Source organism: Watersipora subatra, chromosome 5 (genome assembly GCF_963576615.1).
Source record: "Watersipora subatra chromosome 5, tzWatSuba1.1, whole genome shotgun sequence".
In the NCBI taxonomy this organism is placed as follows: Eukaryota; Metazoa; Bryozoa; class Gymnolaemata; order Cheilostomatida; family Watersiporidae; genus Watersipora; species Watersipora subatra.
In genome coordinates, this window is record NC_088712.1 from 30,244,387 (window position 1) to 30,261,533 (window position 17,147).

The window sequence follows — 17,147 nt, forward strand, 5'->3', positions numbered from 1 at the left end:
CCGACATCACTCCTACATTACTCCTACCTTACTCCTACATTACTCCTACATTACTCCTACCTTACTCCTACATTACTCCTACATTACTCCTACATTACTCCTACACTACTCGTACATTACTCCGACATCACTCCTACATTACTACTACATTACTCCGACATTACTCCTACATTACTCCTACACTACTCGTACATTACTCCTACATCACTCCTACATTACTCCTACATTACTACCACATTACTTCTACATTACTCCTACATTACTCCTACATTACTCCTACACTACTCGTACATTACTCCGACATTACTCCTACATTACTCCTACACTACTCGTACATTACTCCTACATCACTCCTACATTACTCCTACATTACTACCACATTACTCCTACATCACTCCTACATCACTCCTACATTACTCCTACATTACTCTTACATTACTCCTACATTACTATCACACTGATCCTACATTACTCGTATATTACTCCTACATTACTCCTACATTACTCCTGCATTACTACAGATGGAGCTGATATGTGGTTACATTTCCTAATAAAGGCTGCCTCAGCCCAAAGCATTCAAGTAAATTAATATCGGCTTGTACTTGACCTCTGTCTTTTTAGCCATTGCTGGTCTGCTATCACCCTTAAGGTATGGCCACACGTGATGATTTTATTGTTGGTTCTGACCGAAATCACGAAATGAATAAAAAACACAGAATTATTCGGCTGAAATTCACAGAATTATCAGAGCTGTGCATGTACACCGAAATCGTCGATGAAACGCTTTAAATTGGTTGAACAAATTATTAGCGAGCAACGATTCTAGCAGCTTTTGCGATTGTTATAGTCCAAGACACATGACGCGACCCGCAAGAAAAATACTTACGCGATTTAACATAGTAAATACGATGCAACTGACTTGATTGCGCTAAAGATGGCAACTCTTTTTACTACGAAACTTTTGCTGCTAAAAATAAACTGTTATTGTTAAAAAAGAAAAAAAAATTGTTTAAAAAGTAACTATTTGTAGCCATGATTGCCAGACCCAATGAAAAAACGTCACGTGTTGCCATACCTTTAACCAATGTTTATAGTTTACTCAAAGCCCAATATAACACAGGCAATTCCCCATTCGGTTTGCCGCAGTAGGCAGTGACATCTTCCAGGAATTTTCCAAAGCCTCACATTTTTACTCTGTTTTTGGAATCTAATTTTGAAATCCCAGTTCAATATTTCATTTGGCATGGCTTAAATATAATGGGCAGTATTGGTGATAAAAATTGGCACCTCTCTGTTCATTGTGCTTAGTTAATGGAAGGTTTAATCTCGGCTAGTTCACCAGGCAGGGCAGGGTTGCGCAACAACTGACTCATGAAAACACTCTTACACTCATGAAACACTCTTACAAGTCTAGCAACTATGTCTTGTGTTAGATAGATGCAAACAGAGCTTGAGTTAGTGTTACTTGTTTCCTTAACATTTCATTAAGTATTAAACCCTGAGTTATGAAGGATTGACTGGTGGTAGTACACAGACAACTTCACCTTTACCTTTACTCTGTGGTCGGATGATTGTACAATCAGCTACCTCTACTACTCTAAACCATGGATAATAATGAAGTGTATTCGTCCATTTTGTAAGAACTCCAGCTATAAATAGCATAAAAAATGGAAACAAACCTGGTTAATAACTGGCTTGCTCCTCACACAAAGTAACTTAATCATAAACAACAGTATGTACCAAATAATTCAAGCAATGCTGGCATCCATATAACTAAATGCATGCTCCTATCTTGATAATCCAATGTGGCCTCATATCCTGATAACCTTATGCAAGCTCATATCCTGATAAACCAATGCATGCCAATATTCTAATAACCCAATGCATGCACATATCCTGATAACCCAATCCATGATCATATCTTAATAACTTGATGAGGTTGATGCACTCTTTTATCCTAATAATATAATCATGCTCCTAATAAACCTTTGCATGCTTTTATTCTATTAATTTCAAATTGTTTGTGGTTGTAGTTAGTAAGTATAGTTGACTTGTGAACAAGTGTGAAACACACCATGAAACCTCTATTTGAGCGCTATGGCACTGTATTTATTAACCTTTCCCTTATAGTGGCATTCTATTAGAGGTGGTGTTCAAATAGAGGTTTTACGGTAATCATGTTAGAAGCATTCACAGTTATCACCAAATGTAATCTTTGAACCCGAGACTTTTAAATAGAAACTCGAAGAAATTGAGAAGAAACCTGTGGTTTGTAGTGTTTTTATATTGTATTTAGGCAAATGTAATATGTTTTAGTGCTCCCTACTATGGCCACAAATGCTATTATAATCGGGCATTTTACGCTTATAGCTATGAACTGTTCAGACATACATGTACATTAAATCATAGTTTTGTGTTAACACCCAGAGAAAACTGCTTATGCACATTGATTTTAGATCATTACTACTGGCTATAGAATGTCGATGATAAAAATCTGTGTTAGCTAAAAATTTACCTTCGATTAGAAAGATTTCAGCCATACACCTCAGGTCTCTCATGTCTCTCAGGTCTCTCAGGTTTCTCAGGACTCAGGAGACTCAGGTCACCCTGAGTGACCTTCAGCCATACACCCTGAGTGAGTTTACAAGTGACCCCTGAATGACCTTCAGTTGTACACCCTGAGTAAGTTTACAAGCTTCTTACAAGTTCTTAAAAGGTAAGTCATGTGAAAAATGGGCTGAAGTGAACTGCCATATTAAACTTGCCTTTCCTTTATCCTCAAACTCTCTGATTCAGTGTCTACCAACATTTGCAAGTACTTGTATCATCTTATCACTGCATGACAAATTGCTACATACGTTGCTTATTAAAATATCACTTCACTATCACTATTAAACTTAGAGAAGCGATTGACAAAAGGTGGCAAAGTGTCTCATTCACTGCGATCCATGCATCTAAATCACCAACGGAAAAAATTGCATAAAATCAATTAATAAAGTTTTTTCTCATGAGCTCTGCAGGCTTGAGATATGAGATATATGCAGTGAGACTTGTTTAGACATTATGTATACACAGCATAAGCTACACATAGAAAGCTCATGTCCTGTATATCATACGCAATGACTGTGCATAATTGACTAATGACTAGATCTTGTACCGGCCAGCCAACACAACTATAGTAGACACTGTTATTACATAAACCTCTTTTTACGTAAATTTCCACTTAATGTAAGGAATTCATATAAAGTTTTTGCTTCGAATAATGTAAAAAGTAAATAAATGTTCAAATAATGCCTCTATATAACGTTAAGCGTCAAATTCTCAAACATGTTATGAATAGCGAGAGTTTGGCTATTTAGCCCTATGAGTATTCATTTTCTTTCTCACTTCACTTGGGAGAGAAAACAAATCCATTTTCGTAACCTCTAAACCCAGGTTCGGACAGATGGACAGACAGACAGACAGGCAGACAGGCAGACACTGCACTCATTATAATGAAAAAATATTTTTCTTTCACTTTATTTTAGGCATATACAATGTATTTTTTTTCCGTTTCAGCATAGTCCTTGCTGTAGAAAAAAAGGTACACAAATCAATTTAAACTGACATTAAAGGCTTCTAATTGTAAACTTACTGTAATCATGGACCATAAATCAAGTGAATGTGACAGGAATACTACAGTTACCCAATAATACTACAGTTACCCAGTAATACTACAGTTACCCAGTAATACTACAGTTACCCAGTAATACTACAGTTACCCAATAATACTACAGTTACCCAGTAATACTACAGTTACCCAGTAATACTACAGTTACCCAGTAATACTACAGTTACCCAGTAATACTACAGTTACCCAGTAATACTACAGTTACCCAATAATACTACAGTTACCCAGTAATACTACAGTTACCCAGTAATACTACAGTTACCCAATAATACTACAGTTACCCAGTAATACTACAGTTACCCAGTAATACTACAGTTACCCAGTAATACTACAGTTACCCAGTAATACTACAGTTACCCAGTAATACTACAGTTACCCAGTAATACTACAGTTACCCAGTAATACTACAGTTACCCAGTAATACTACAGTTACCCAGTAATACTACAGTTACCCAGTAATACTACAGTTACCCAGTAATACTACAGTTACCCAGTAATACTACAGTTACCCAGTAATACTACAGTTACCCAGTAATACTACAGTTACCCAGTAATACTACAGTTACCCAGTAATACTACAGTTACGATACAGGCATTAAATTAAAGTGTTAAGTGTAGCTCCTTTTACGTTGAAGGGCCAAAGGGAGGAGTTTGGGAAGATCTTGAAAAAATGATGAAATTTGCATGTTTTATGGTTTGTGTAACGTAAAATTCCTATAACGTAAACATTTTTGGAATGGATTATTTACGGAGTCGGAGTGTCTACCGTATATATACATTGTAAGAGTGTCTACTGTACGTATATATACATTGTAAGAGTGTCTACTGTACGTATATATATACATTGTAAGAGTGTCTACTGTACGTATATATACATTGTAGGAGTGTCTACTGTACATATATATACATTGTAAGAGTGTCTACTGTACGTATATATATACATTGTAAGAGTGTCTACTGTACGTATATATATACATTGTAGGAGTGTCTACTGTACGTATATATATACATTGTAAGAGTGTCTACTGTACGTATATATATACATTGTAGGAGTGTCTACTGTACGTATATATATACATTGTAGGAGTGTCTACTGTACGTATATATATACATTGTAGGAGTGTCTACTGTACGTATATATACATTGTAAGAGTGTCTACTGTACGTATATATATACATTGTAGGAGTGTCTACTGTACGTATATATACATTGTAGGAGTGTCTACTGCACGTATATATACATTGTAGGAGTGTCTACTGTACATATATACATTAATATTGTTACGGGTGTAATTCCTTATATTCAAATCACTCCTCATTCTCATCATTGCTCTTGCTGGCTGACCTAGTGGCCGCTGTCCTAATAATAATATTAATCAGGCAAGTATATGGCATGTTGGCATATGACAGTTTTACAGCATTTAAACATCATGCCAGTTAGGTAATTCTGAGAGGATTTGCTTGCAAATTATTTTGAATGTCTTCAATACATCTTGACCTCTGACCTCTGATCCCTGACCTTTTTTTGCTAACATTGTCAGCTTTTATTACCTGCCCCATTATACGGTTCATTGGGCACAGTCTTACTTCCAACAAAGAGATTGGCTTATTAGTTAGTTGCCATGGTTACAGGCCCGGACAGCTTGTTTGTATATACAGTATTATGATTGAATCACTATTTGATAGAGTAGGGCAACATAAGTGAGCCAGTTAATCTATTGACGCAAACGTGCAAGCACCTTTTCTTACTTGTCGCCAAACATGGACATTCGGAGAGGGAGAACCTGAATTAACCTGATATTGGTACTGCAATAGATATTGCACTGGAAGGATATAGGATAAAATAGCTTTGCTTTAAAGGTATGTCAAAATCTACAATATATTACAATTAACATAACTCCTTATAAATAATACAACATCTTATAAATAATATATTATTTTATTATTTTAATAAAAATATTTTACAAGAATTACAATATCATACATTTATTATATCATCTAACAAATGTTGCAATATCAGCTATCATTACAATTAATGGAATATCCTATCAATAATACTATATTTTTCAAATCATAAAAATATGCAGTATACATATATAAATATCAGTGTTTGTCTGTTGTCTGTCACCCTAAATATGAACTTGGAACCCCAGGCCTGTAGACCATCAAACTAACCCAATACACTATGCCGCGTTTACTATTCTATGATATAATAGGGCACATATTTATGCACTTGCAAAAATGATATCGGCCAGCTTAATGTTACAAATAATGTCATTTCGAGTGATGCCAATCTGGCTTCACGGCTATTATTATAGTAAAAATTTAGACTAGCTCAAGTTACTAGCTTACCAGGTAAGTTACTCAAATTCATTAGGTAGTTATTTTATTAGCCAATGAATAAAATACAATGCCAGGCATTCAGCAATTAGCTTATAAACAGAGAGAATTGAAACAGCCAGTTAAATACTTGCATCACAAAGCAGTGTCAAGTTAAGGGGATAGTAAGGCTTGCATGGTGCTAGTCTTACCACAGAGTTTACTTCTGGTGACAGTTGCAGTTATGCTCTCCCGTTCATTGTTAATGAGGCACATGATGTCACTAAGGGTACCATAATTACTTTATCATTTGCTCAATTTCATCCAATACTAACTCATGTTGAAATCGGTCCAACAAATACCTGGAATACAGAGACCAATACGTAAGGTTTGCATACAACTACGAAGCACCTGCCAAAGCTGTCACTAATACCTGACAACAAATTCTTCTAATAATTAGACCTATTACTTTTGCATTTTAAAAACCTTTGAAAGGCAGGCTGCAAAATAGACAGGTTGACATCTACTACCGTTTTCAAAGAGTGAAGAAAGGAAGGAATGCGAGAAACCTAGGCCATTTGGCATTAGTCAAGTTTCTTCAGAGGACCCGCTATGACTCCCCCTAGGACAATTAACACATAGGACTAGCCAACTAATTACCAGAATTGATGACCCTATTAAGAATAGCCAGGCAATTGTTTCTCAACTATATCTACTGGCAGCAGCCCATAAAACTGAGCAAGTGTTTGGAGGTAGTTGAATGCTTGCTATTTGCGTCCTGGGATGAGGCTTCCCTACTAACCCCAAACCTGGTGTAAACTTCAGCACTCAGCTCACAGATATAAGCTGTTCATCTAGCCTGCTATGGGTATAAATATCATATACTCAGTTGATCACTTACAATCAGTGTTATCTTAAACCATAACTGTCACGTACAACTTTTATCGTAGTTTCTAGGTAAATCAGCCACGTTGATTCCGATTTTGTACTCAAAATAAAGATTGGTCCACTAACCTTCAAAGTCATTTAGGCTTTTTTAAAGCGTTTCAATATCCGTTTCGAAAACAACGCAATCGGCATTACAAGCTCCGCCCATAAATATGTGACGAAACCTAGCTTTTTCAGGAACAGAGGTTAAGAATGTTTAGTCCGATTTAGAATAATAGAGATGGGTGTCTTAAAACCCATTATTTAAATCCAGCCTGTAAAATAATCTCAGTCTTTTATGAATGGTATATAAACTATTTAAAATTGCTCGTAGCTTGTTACATGATGTTTAAATAGGCTGAACGCCGAGAAAAATGAGCTCACAAAGCGTGGTTTTATCACAAGCTAGCGTTGTTATCGGGCTTTTTTAAATATGCAATGTTAAATAGCTTGTTTACCTTTCAGAAAAGACTGAGATTATTTTTAAGGCTGAATTTAGATATTAATGGATTTTAAAACACCCATCTCTATTATTCTAAATTGGTCTAAACATTCCTACGCAATTTCTGTTCCTAAAAAGCTAGGTTACGTCACGTATTTATGGGCGGAGCTTGCTGTGCCGATCGTGTTGTTTTCGAGACCGATATTAAAACACTGTAAAAAAGTCTTCACTTCTCTGAAAGTTAGTGGACTAATCTTTATTTTGAGTACAAAATCAAAATCAGCGTGTCTGATTTACCTAGTGAATACGATAAAAGTTGTACGTGACAGTTATGGTTTAAATTACAAACTTATATATTATGTATTATAATAATAAATACGCATGTATTAAAATCTCAGCCCATAAAATTAATTTTTTTTCACATTTACTTTGTCAATTAAAACTACCAAATATTGGAGCAGATATTCTTATAAGCGTACTTTAGTCTCAAAAAGCATTGATGAATACTTCAAGTAATTATATATTACATAAAAATGTATTTATTTAGTAAAACTATCGAAAAAACCAAATGTTAAACTTGAATTATTTAAAAAAGTAAATTAATGAGGTAATAGTCAGAAAAAAAGGTTTTGTAGTGATATTTCATTTTAGAGAAATGTAAGCAGAGGTAAGTAACTGTAATCTACACAAGATAAACTAAATACCGTACAGGATGAATTTATTCGCGGAGTTATATTTCGCGAAAATTGTCTTTTCATGCATATTCGCGGATGAATTTATTCGCGGTTGAAAACTGCCACTCTCTAGGAAAAGTTAACTCTATTACGTCTAGCAATAGAGTTAACATTACGCATGCGCGGCTGCGCGCATTGCGCGTTCCGTTTTCTATTTAGCTTACAACTACGGGTGGATCGTACTAAGCTATAAATTCTTTGTTGCGTTCAGAAGTTTTCACGAATATTCACAGATTTTGAGGCCTTTGATGAACCAACAATTTGTGGTAAGTAATGAGTTTTTCACATTTACTAAATTAGTTGAATCTTACTTTGGTTCTTCGGTAAAACGCAATATTCATGTTTCCCATCCCTACCAATTCATTATTTGTTTTAGTGTGAGAGAGAGATTTTTCATCATACACGGAAGAACAATGATTGCAAGGGTGGTGTATGTCATTTTTAGAAGATCACGAATCATTCAGGGAAGTCTGGAAATTCAGATAGAAGTGACCGCAGCTACTTACGAGGAGAATATATCTGATTTAAAAAAAGAGCAAAAACGCCTTTACGAGCACAAATCTTTGGCCAGCCGGCAGAACTTTGCAATAGTAAGCTACGAGGAGAGTTCTGATGATAACTTCTTTACCAGCCATGTAGTAGCAAGAGAATCGTCTTTAACATCTACCCAAGACAGTAACAGCGATGTAGAGCTGCTATTACCAAAATAACTAGTCGGAGAGCGCCATTACACGCTAGTATTCACTTATCAAGAGTCCCAGTTTAATTTTTTTGCTCTAGACAACCGCAATATAGACTAAACTGTTTATATTTACTCCATTCATCGTTTGTAAAATTTTATTTGTACACTCAAGTTTGTAATAAATTATAATATATCTATACATGAAATAAAATATATAATTTAATCATGTTTGCTGCAGCGATATCAAGGAGTTGTTGTCAATGAAGGGGTCTAGGTTGCCTGGTTGCTTCTCTGCCAATATTCCTGCCTTGATGAATAATACTACTTGTCTCTAGTTTTCGTAATCGGAGTAGGTTGTTTTATTCTCAATCTGCAGTAAACACAAAAAAGAAAAAAATCTTAACAAGTGTCAAGGAAGTACAAAATCAATAGCTGAAGTATTTAATGAAAGCGATCAGTTTTTAAACAAAAGAATTAACTAATGCAGTTAATAATGGAAAAACGTATCTGCACAGCACATCAAGTACATACCATAATGTCCAGATCAGAATCATGATCGTCCTCAACTTCGGTATTAAAGATTGATGGAGTTGATTTCAATGTAAAAAGACTAGGAGAGCTTTTTGCGATGATGAAGCCATGCCGAACTACTTGTAAAAACCTTGAATAATTTTGTAAAGTTTGCTGCAATGGCAATAAAACTCGAACCCCGGCGATGATTTTAAAGAAGTTTTGGAACTCGGCTACGTTTAGTACTTCTGCCTAGTGGCTATTTTCGCTGTGACGCCATTCTGCCTATCTTGTGACAACCTTGAATAATTTTGTAAATAAATGTGATGCATTGGCAATGGTGTTAGCTCAAAGCCTAGGCAATGATTTTAAAAATGTTTTGGAACTCACCTACGTTTAGTAGTTATATTAAAAACTAGCCTAGCGACTAGTTTTCAATTTGATACAGTAGTTATTCTCCCTTGTGATAAAAAATAGAACTAATTATTCACGGAATTTAATAATTCGCGGAGTTTACTGCTCGCGAAATCGCGAATTTTTATATCCATCGGATATTTTCATCCTGTACGGTATAAGCAGAGGTAAGTAACTGTAACCTACACTAGGTAAACTAAATGTAAGCAGAGGTAAGTAACTGTAATCTACACTAGGTAAACTAAATATAAGCAGAGGTAAGTAACTGTAACCTACACTAGGTAAACTAAATATGGATTGAATCAATTTGAGATAATTTTATGTTTTATCTTTAATTTCTACCAGTTTTCTTTCTTATAAATCAGCAGTTTTAAAAAGCTCAAATATCATGTTATGAAATATTTTAGATGAAAATAATAATTTGTCCAATTTTATGTCTAAAGAGTTTGTATGTAGAAGTGATTGTATGTCAAGGTTGGACTATATATTATCCATTATTAAATAACTTTGACCAATCACAATTCAACAAGGAAAAAATATGGTTTCTGGCAGCTAGGCTAATGCTGATCTGGTCACGTCCTTTAGCTCCTCCTTCCTAGATATTATTTTCTAAAACCATTAATGGATATGCACTGTCAGAGTTCTAAGGTAATAAGAAAGAAGCACTACTCTACGAGTGATATGCTAGTATTTTTATAGGTCTATAATATTAATATTGTTATTATTAATATTGATTAGGAATGAAACCTTGATTAGGAGTGAAACCTTGATAAGAGTGAAACCTTGATAGAAGTGAAACCTTGATAGGAGTAAAACCTTGATAGGAGTGAAACCTTGATAAGAGTGAAACCTTGATAGGAATGAAACCTTGATAGGAGTGAAACCTTGATAAGAGTGAAACCTTGATAGGAGTGAAACCTTGATTAGGAGTGAAACCTTGATAAGAGTGAAACCTTGATAGAAGTGAAACCTTGATAGAAGTGAAACCTTGATAGGAGTAAAACCTTGATAGGAGTGAAACCTTGATAAGAGTGAAACCTTGATAGGAATGAAGCCTTGAATTAAAACTATTCAAGGGCTTGTGACTATCCGAGCAGGGCTTTGACCAAAAAGGATGTTTAGAGGTTGTCTTATTTGATTATCAATTGTTTTTAAATTTTCAAGTTTCCAATTGGCTTTTAAGTTTTCAAGTTCTCTGGATAATAAATGTGATAGCTAATGAAAGTATTTCATAAGCAATATAATATCTATATATAATATAATTATATATATAATATCTAAGATATAATACCTTTTGTTAAATATATACATTTTTACACACCTTTTTTGTATTCAGTATTCTTCAGGGCTCTTGCTAGCATTGTCAGTGCAGAGGTCAGTTGAACAACAGCTTATAGCGGTTTTCAGCACCTGTCAGCAACTGTCAGCAACTAGCAGTGACTGTTAGCACCTGTCAGCAACTAGCAGCAACTGTTAGCATATGTCAGCAACTGCCAGCAACTGTCAGCAACTGTCAGTAACTGTCATTAACTGCTAATGCTACCTAATTAGCATCGAAGTGTTACCATTGAATGCTGCTAAAATTGATTTCTCCCACTAGTCACATTAGGTCGACTAGCGAGAGTGTGAGAGGTGTTTGTCATAGCACTGCTAGGTATAACCTTTTGCACAATTATATACCAGTCTAATTAAGATGAAACAGTTATGGCCCATCAATTACTCACGAGGCAAATACGCAAATACGTGGTTTTGCTCAATGGCCATACAATGATGGGAGATGCATATATTACCATACCTATTACAAAACAGAAAAATTGTTTTAATCACAGCCATCAAATTTTCTGGGGTTAGCTCAAAACCTGAACAAACCATTAAAACGGCTGTTATTGAATTCCGCTGTGACAAGCAGTTTCACGGTTATTGACACAGATGTCACTCCATCACTTTCTTGAATACACAACAATGTATATACACTACCTTATCTCTGATCAAATTAAATGGTCAGTTTTATTATTGTTGAATGGAAGGCAATCAGCTGATAGCAACCAACAACTACAATAGCCATCCTTAGTCTCTGCAATGTACATAGTATGAAATATAATACAATACAAAATATATAATAACATGTTAATAATATTATACAATATACTGCAATATTGTATTATTATGTAGTACAATGTTATGTTTTATGGCATAATAAAATGTAATGTAAGGCTATGTAATATAATACAGTTTAATGCAAAGCACTTTAATGTGAAAATATATTATAACTTCATTTAAAATAGTGGAATATAATAATTCATTATTTTATAGTGTTGCAACAATATTACTATATTGAAATGTAATGTATTACAGCATACTGTGTGATTTTTAAGGTATTATAGTATCTTATGTTGAACTATATAGTCAGTTGTTTTATTAGGGCAGACCATATGAAACTATATTAGTTTCCATTGATAACCACAACAAAACTTACTTTTACAGGAAGATGGGTAGCAGAAGCAGCAACACGACAGTGTTTGACTACCATGTGACAGAGAAAGTAGACACTAGCATTACCAGCGTTGTCTTGGTTCTCTACTGCATAGTATCAGTTGTGGGCGTATGTGGTAACACCCTCACTATATTATCGATACTACTCAACAAGAAACTCAAATCTATCCCAAATGTATACATCGGCAATCTCGCCATCGCTGACTCGATTGTATGCGCTGTCATCGCACCATTCTCAGCTATCGTTTTATCTTCAACGAGTCAAGAGATATCAAGCAATGTCTGTATTTTTATAGGAGCGCTCAATGCTGCTATGCTCGGCAGCACCATGTTTAACCTGGCAGCCATAGCTGTCAATAGATATGTGTTAGTTGTGAAGGGCTCATCACTATATACTAAATTGTACACTAGACGTCGAGTAATTATTAGTATAGTTATCCTCTGGCTGCTTCCCGTATTGTTAGTGCTGCCAGGTCTGTTAGGGCTGGGCAGATTTGGATACAACACCAAGATGGGCACCTGTATATTTATATCATATGATAAAATGACTTACATCTATGTTCAAGGAATTCTTCATGGAGTTTGTGTCGCACCAAGTATCTTCATCACCGTCTTCTCATACGTCAGCATTATCATCTACTTCAGAAAAGCGCAAAATCGTTTAAAGATGTCAGCAAAGAAATCAAGCCATACTCCAACAACGGGAACAAAGACTGATTCAACGGGTGTTGAGTACACCCCTCAAGATTCTTGTAAAGTAGAAGACTATGAGCTCTCAAGCTCTGGTCCGAGCAACAATAACTCAGCTAGTCACATACAGGCGGCGAAACGAAATCGAGCATCCCGCCGAGTTGTTATGAACCTTTGCACGGTTTTTATTGCCTTCATTTGCTGCTGGATGCCGGTTGTCTCAATTTATACTATAGACTTTCACAGTGTACTCCCAGCGTCTGTTTATCATATACTTTATATTATAGCCGTCTCAAACTCTTGTCTCAATGTCTTCATCTATGCTGGCATGAACCGGATCTTCCGCAGAACGTATTCGCAAATCCTGACTTGCCGTTTCTCTCAAGTTGACTCTACATTTTAAAATAAATGATTTTTTTGTTCTCAAATTAGCATTTTTACCTTCTCGGTTATGTTGTTCATTCTTTATTGACCAATATAATTTGACCCAAACCTAATCAGTAGACTGGTGATTATCAGGGCAGAACTTTCTAAAATATGCTGTTGGCCAAACTGTTTAGTTAGCGTATCAATTGTTTATAAATCAACTCATCTGTTTAGCCTTATTAATGTAGTATGTGACACTTAACTAATATCTTGGTATTTGTATAATGAACACAAAGCTCGAAACCTGTCAGCTAACGCAGACAACAATTAGTCAGTTGAAAAGTGGCTTGTCAAACCCTGGCAATGTTTCTGCATCCATGATATATTAATCTTTCAACGGTTTGTCCACTCACCTCGAATGGTGATTGATTTCCAAATACTTTATTTATATCTATATAGTTTCAAGTGCTTAGTTTAGCTTTGCGCTAACTACGAAGTGTGCTTAGTTTAGCTTTGCGCTATATACGAAGTGTGCTTAGTTTAGCTTTGCGCTAAATACGAAGTGTGATTAGTTTAGCTTTGCGCTATATACGAAGTGTGCTTAGTTTAGCTTTGCGCTATATACGAAGTGTGATTAGTTTAGCTTTGCGCTATATACGAAGTGTGATTAGTTTAGCTTTGCGCTATATACGAAGTGTGATTAGTTTAGCTTTGCGCTATATACGAAGTGTGCTTAGTTTAGCTTTGCGCTATATACGAAGTGTGATTAGTTTAGCTTTGCGCTATATACGAAGTGTGATTAGTTTAGCTTTGCGCTATATACGAAGTGTGATTAGTTTAGCTTTGCGCTAAATACGAAGTGTGATTAGTTTAGCTTTGCGCTATATACGAAGTGTGCTTAGTTTAGCTTTGCGCTATATACGAAGTGTGATTAGTTTAGCTTTGCGCTATATACGAAGTGTGATTAGTTTAGCTTTGCGCTATATACGAAGTGTGCTTAGTTTAGCTTTGCGCTATATACGAAGTGTGATTAGTTTAGCTTTGCGCTATATACGAAGTGTGATTAGTTTAGCTTTGCGCTATATACGAAGTGTGCTTAGTTTAGCTTTGCGCTATATACGAAGTGTGATTAGTTTAGCTTTGCGCTATATACGAAGTATGATTAGTTTAGCTTTGCGCTATATACGAAGTGTGCTTAGTTTAGCTTTGCGCTATATACGAAGTGTGATTAGTTTAGCTTTGCGCTATATACGAAGTATGATTAGTTTAGCTTTGCGCTATATACGAAGTGTGCTTAGTTTAGCTTTGCGCTATATACGAAGTGTGATTAGTTTAGCTTTGCGCTATATACGAAGTGTGCTTAGTTTAGCTTTGCGCTATATACGAAGTGTGATTAGTTTAGCTTTGCGCTATATACGAAGTATGATTAGTTTAGCTTTGCGCTATATACGAAGTGTGGTTAGTTTAGCTTTGCGCTATATACGAAGTGTGATTAGTTTAGCTTTGCGCTATATACGAAGTGTGGTTAGTTTAGCTTTGCGCTATATACGAAGTGTGATTAGTTTAGCTTTGCGCTATATACGAAGTGTGGTTAGTTTAGCTTTGCGCTATATACGAAGTGTGATTAGTTTAGCTTTGCGCTATATACGAAGTGTGATTAGTTTAGCTTTGCGCTATATACGAAGTGTGATTAGTTTAGCTTTGCGCTATATACGAAGTGTGGTTAGTTTAGCTTTGCGCTATATACGAAGTGTGATTAGTTTAGCTTTGCGCTATATACGAAGTGTGATTAGTTTAGCTTTGCGCTATATACGAAGTGTGGTTAGTTTAGCTTTGCGCTATATACGAAGTGTGATTAGTTTAGCTTTGCGCTATATACGAAGTGTGATTAGAAAAATTTCATATATTCTTATATAAACTTTCAAAAGTTCCCAGAATTCCCAAATACCTGCATTCTTCTATAACTGTTGTTGTGATAAAGGCTGAAGCTAACGATCTTTGGTTAGGGCAAATATTTGCTCCAGGAGAGAAGATAGAAAACAATTACGCTTGCCCTTTTAGAAGAACGAAATGACTAATCAACAAACTTGGAACTTATTGATCAAGTTGCAATACTGATCCCCTTAGTTTTAGTTTTAATGCTCTTTGTAGTTTCCTATACATCTAACCATTTCTCTAATCACCTCTCTAACCACCTCTCTAACTATGGCTCTAACCATCTCTCTAACCATCACTCTAACCACCTCTCTAACTATGGCTCTAACCACCTCTCTAACCATCACTCTAACGGCCTCTCTATCCACCTCTCTATCCACCTATCTAAACACCTATCTAACCACCACGCTCACCACCTCTCTAACCATCTCTCTAACCACCTCTCTAACCACCTCTCTAACCATCACTCTAACCACCTTTCTAACCACCTTTCTAACTATGGCTCTAACCATCACTCTCACCACCTCTCTAACTATGGCTCTAACCATCTCTCTAACCATCACTCTCACCACCTCTCTAACTATGGCTCTAACCATCTCTCTAACCATCACTCTAACGGCCTCTCTATCCACCTCTCTATCCACCTCTCCAACCACCTCTCTAACCACCTCTCTCACCACCTCTCTAACCACCTCTCTATCCACCTCTCTCACCACCTCTCTATCCACCTCTCTAACCACCTCTCTATCCACCTCTCTAACCACCTCTCTAACCCTCTCTCTAACCACCTCTCTAACCACCTCTCTAACCACCTCTCTAACCACCTCTCTAACCACCTCTCTAACCACCTCTCTATCCACCTCTCTATCCACCTCTCTAACCACCTCTCTAACCACCTCTCTATCCACCTCTCTAACCACCTCTCTATCCACCTCTCTAACCACCTCTCTAACCACCTCTCTAACCATCTCTCTAACCACCTCTCTAACCACCTCTCTAACCACCTCTCTAACCACCTCTCTATCCACCTCTCTATCCACCTCTCTAACCACCTCTCTAACCACCTCTCTATCCACCTCTCTAACCACCTCTCTATCCACCTCTCTAACCACCTCTCTATCCACCTCTCTAACCACCTCTCTAACCCTCTCTCTAACCACCTCTCTAACCACCTCTCTAACCACCTCTCTAACCACCTCTCTAACCACCTCTCTAACCACCCCTCTAACCACCTCTCTAACCACCTCTCTAATCACCTCTCTAACCATCGCTCTAACCACCTCTCTAACCCTCTCTCTAACTATTTCTTTACCTATTTTTCTAACTGTTACACTCCACTGATATTTGTTCACCAAATGTTGTTAGAGCAAATCTTGAACTGCTCATGTCTAAAAAAAAGTTATTTCATCGGCAGAACACAAGCTAACGGAAAAAAACAGGTTTTTAGTAACACTCAAGGCTTTGATTGATTCTGTAACTGCTCCTACAACAACCAATTATTGCAAAATGTGTTCCATATTTTTAATTGCTATGCGTTGTCTCTGTGAGCTTATATTATTATTCATATTTATAGCACTTAGAGCCATCACCTAATCTTTTTAACATGACATGTAGGTTAATCACTCATCGCAGTATTTTTGTACATCAGAATCGTTTGCTCTTGCATCCTGCTTGTTTATAAAGTAATCAAAGATCAATGAAGAAGAATTGCTGCGAGTACACAGCCAATATTGGTACACTAGAGTTGTCTGTACATATCTCCTTAGGATGTTTTGAACTCAGCTTTAGAATGCTTTGATTTATTTCATTAAATCAAATCATTTAGTGAAAAATCGTTGAATAAATGATTTTTCTTTCTTTTAAACATCATACTTTACCAGATTTCATCATTTATGTTTTATTTGCTTGCAGTGAGTTGTCATTTTGTGACAAGAACTCCAAGATTGTAGTCTTATTGTAATTCTT

The 17,147-nt window shown here is 36.1% G+C and overlaps 2 protein-coding genes across 3 annotated transcripts; one reads left to right on the forward strand and one right to left on the reverse strand.

Annotated features, from left to right (window-relative positions):
* The first annotated feature begins 5,389 nt into the window (after positions 1–5,389).
* LOC137396265 (G-protein coupled receptor moody-like) lies at positions 5,390–13,372 on the forward strand. Of its 2 annotated transcripts, none has more exons than XM_068082459.1 (2): positions 5,390–5,530; positions 12,183–13,372. In XM_068082459.1, exon 2 carries the CDS (start codon positions 12,187–12,189, stop codon positions 13,282–13,284), a length of 1,098 nt encoding a protein of 365 aa, XP_067938560.1. In that variant the 5' UTR covers positions 5,390–5,530; positions 12,183–12,186; the 3' UTR covers positions 13,285–13,372. The 2 variants fall into 2 exon arrangements, with proteins under 2 accessions (XP_067938560.1, XP_067938561.1); XM_068082460.1 differs by lacking the exon at positions 5,390–5,530 and adding an exon at positions 11,209–11,352 and having other exon boundaries at positions 12,187–13,372.
* Positions 13,373–15,574: 2,202 nt separating this feature from the next.
* Positions 15,575–16,450, reverse strand: LOC137397269 (probable inactive protein kinase DDB_G0270444). Its single transcript, XM_068083557.1, has one exon. It carries the CDS (start codon positions 16,448–16,450, stop codon positions 15,575–15,577), a length of 876 nt encoding a protein of 291 aa, XP_067939658.1.
* Positions 16,451–17,147: the final 697 nt, after the last annotated feature.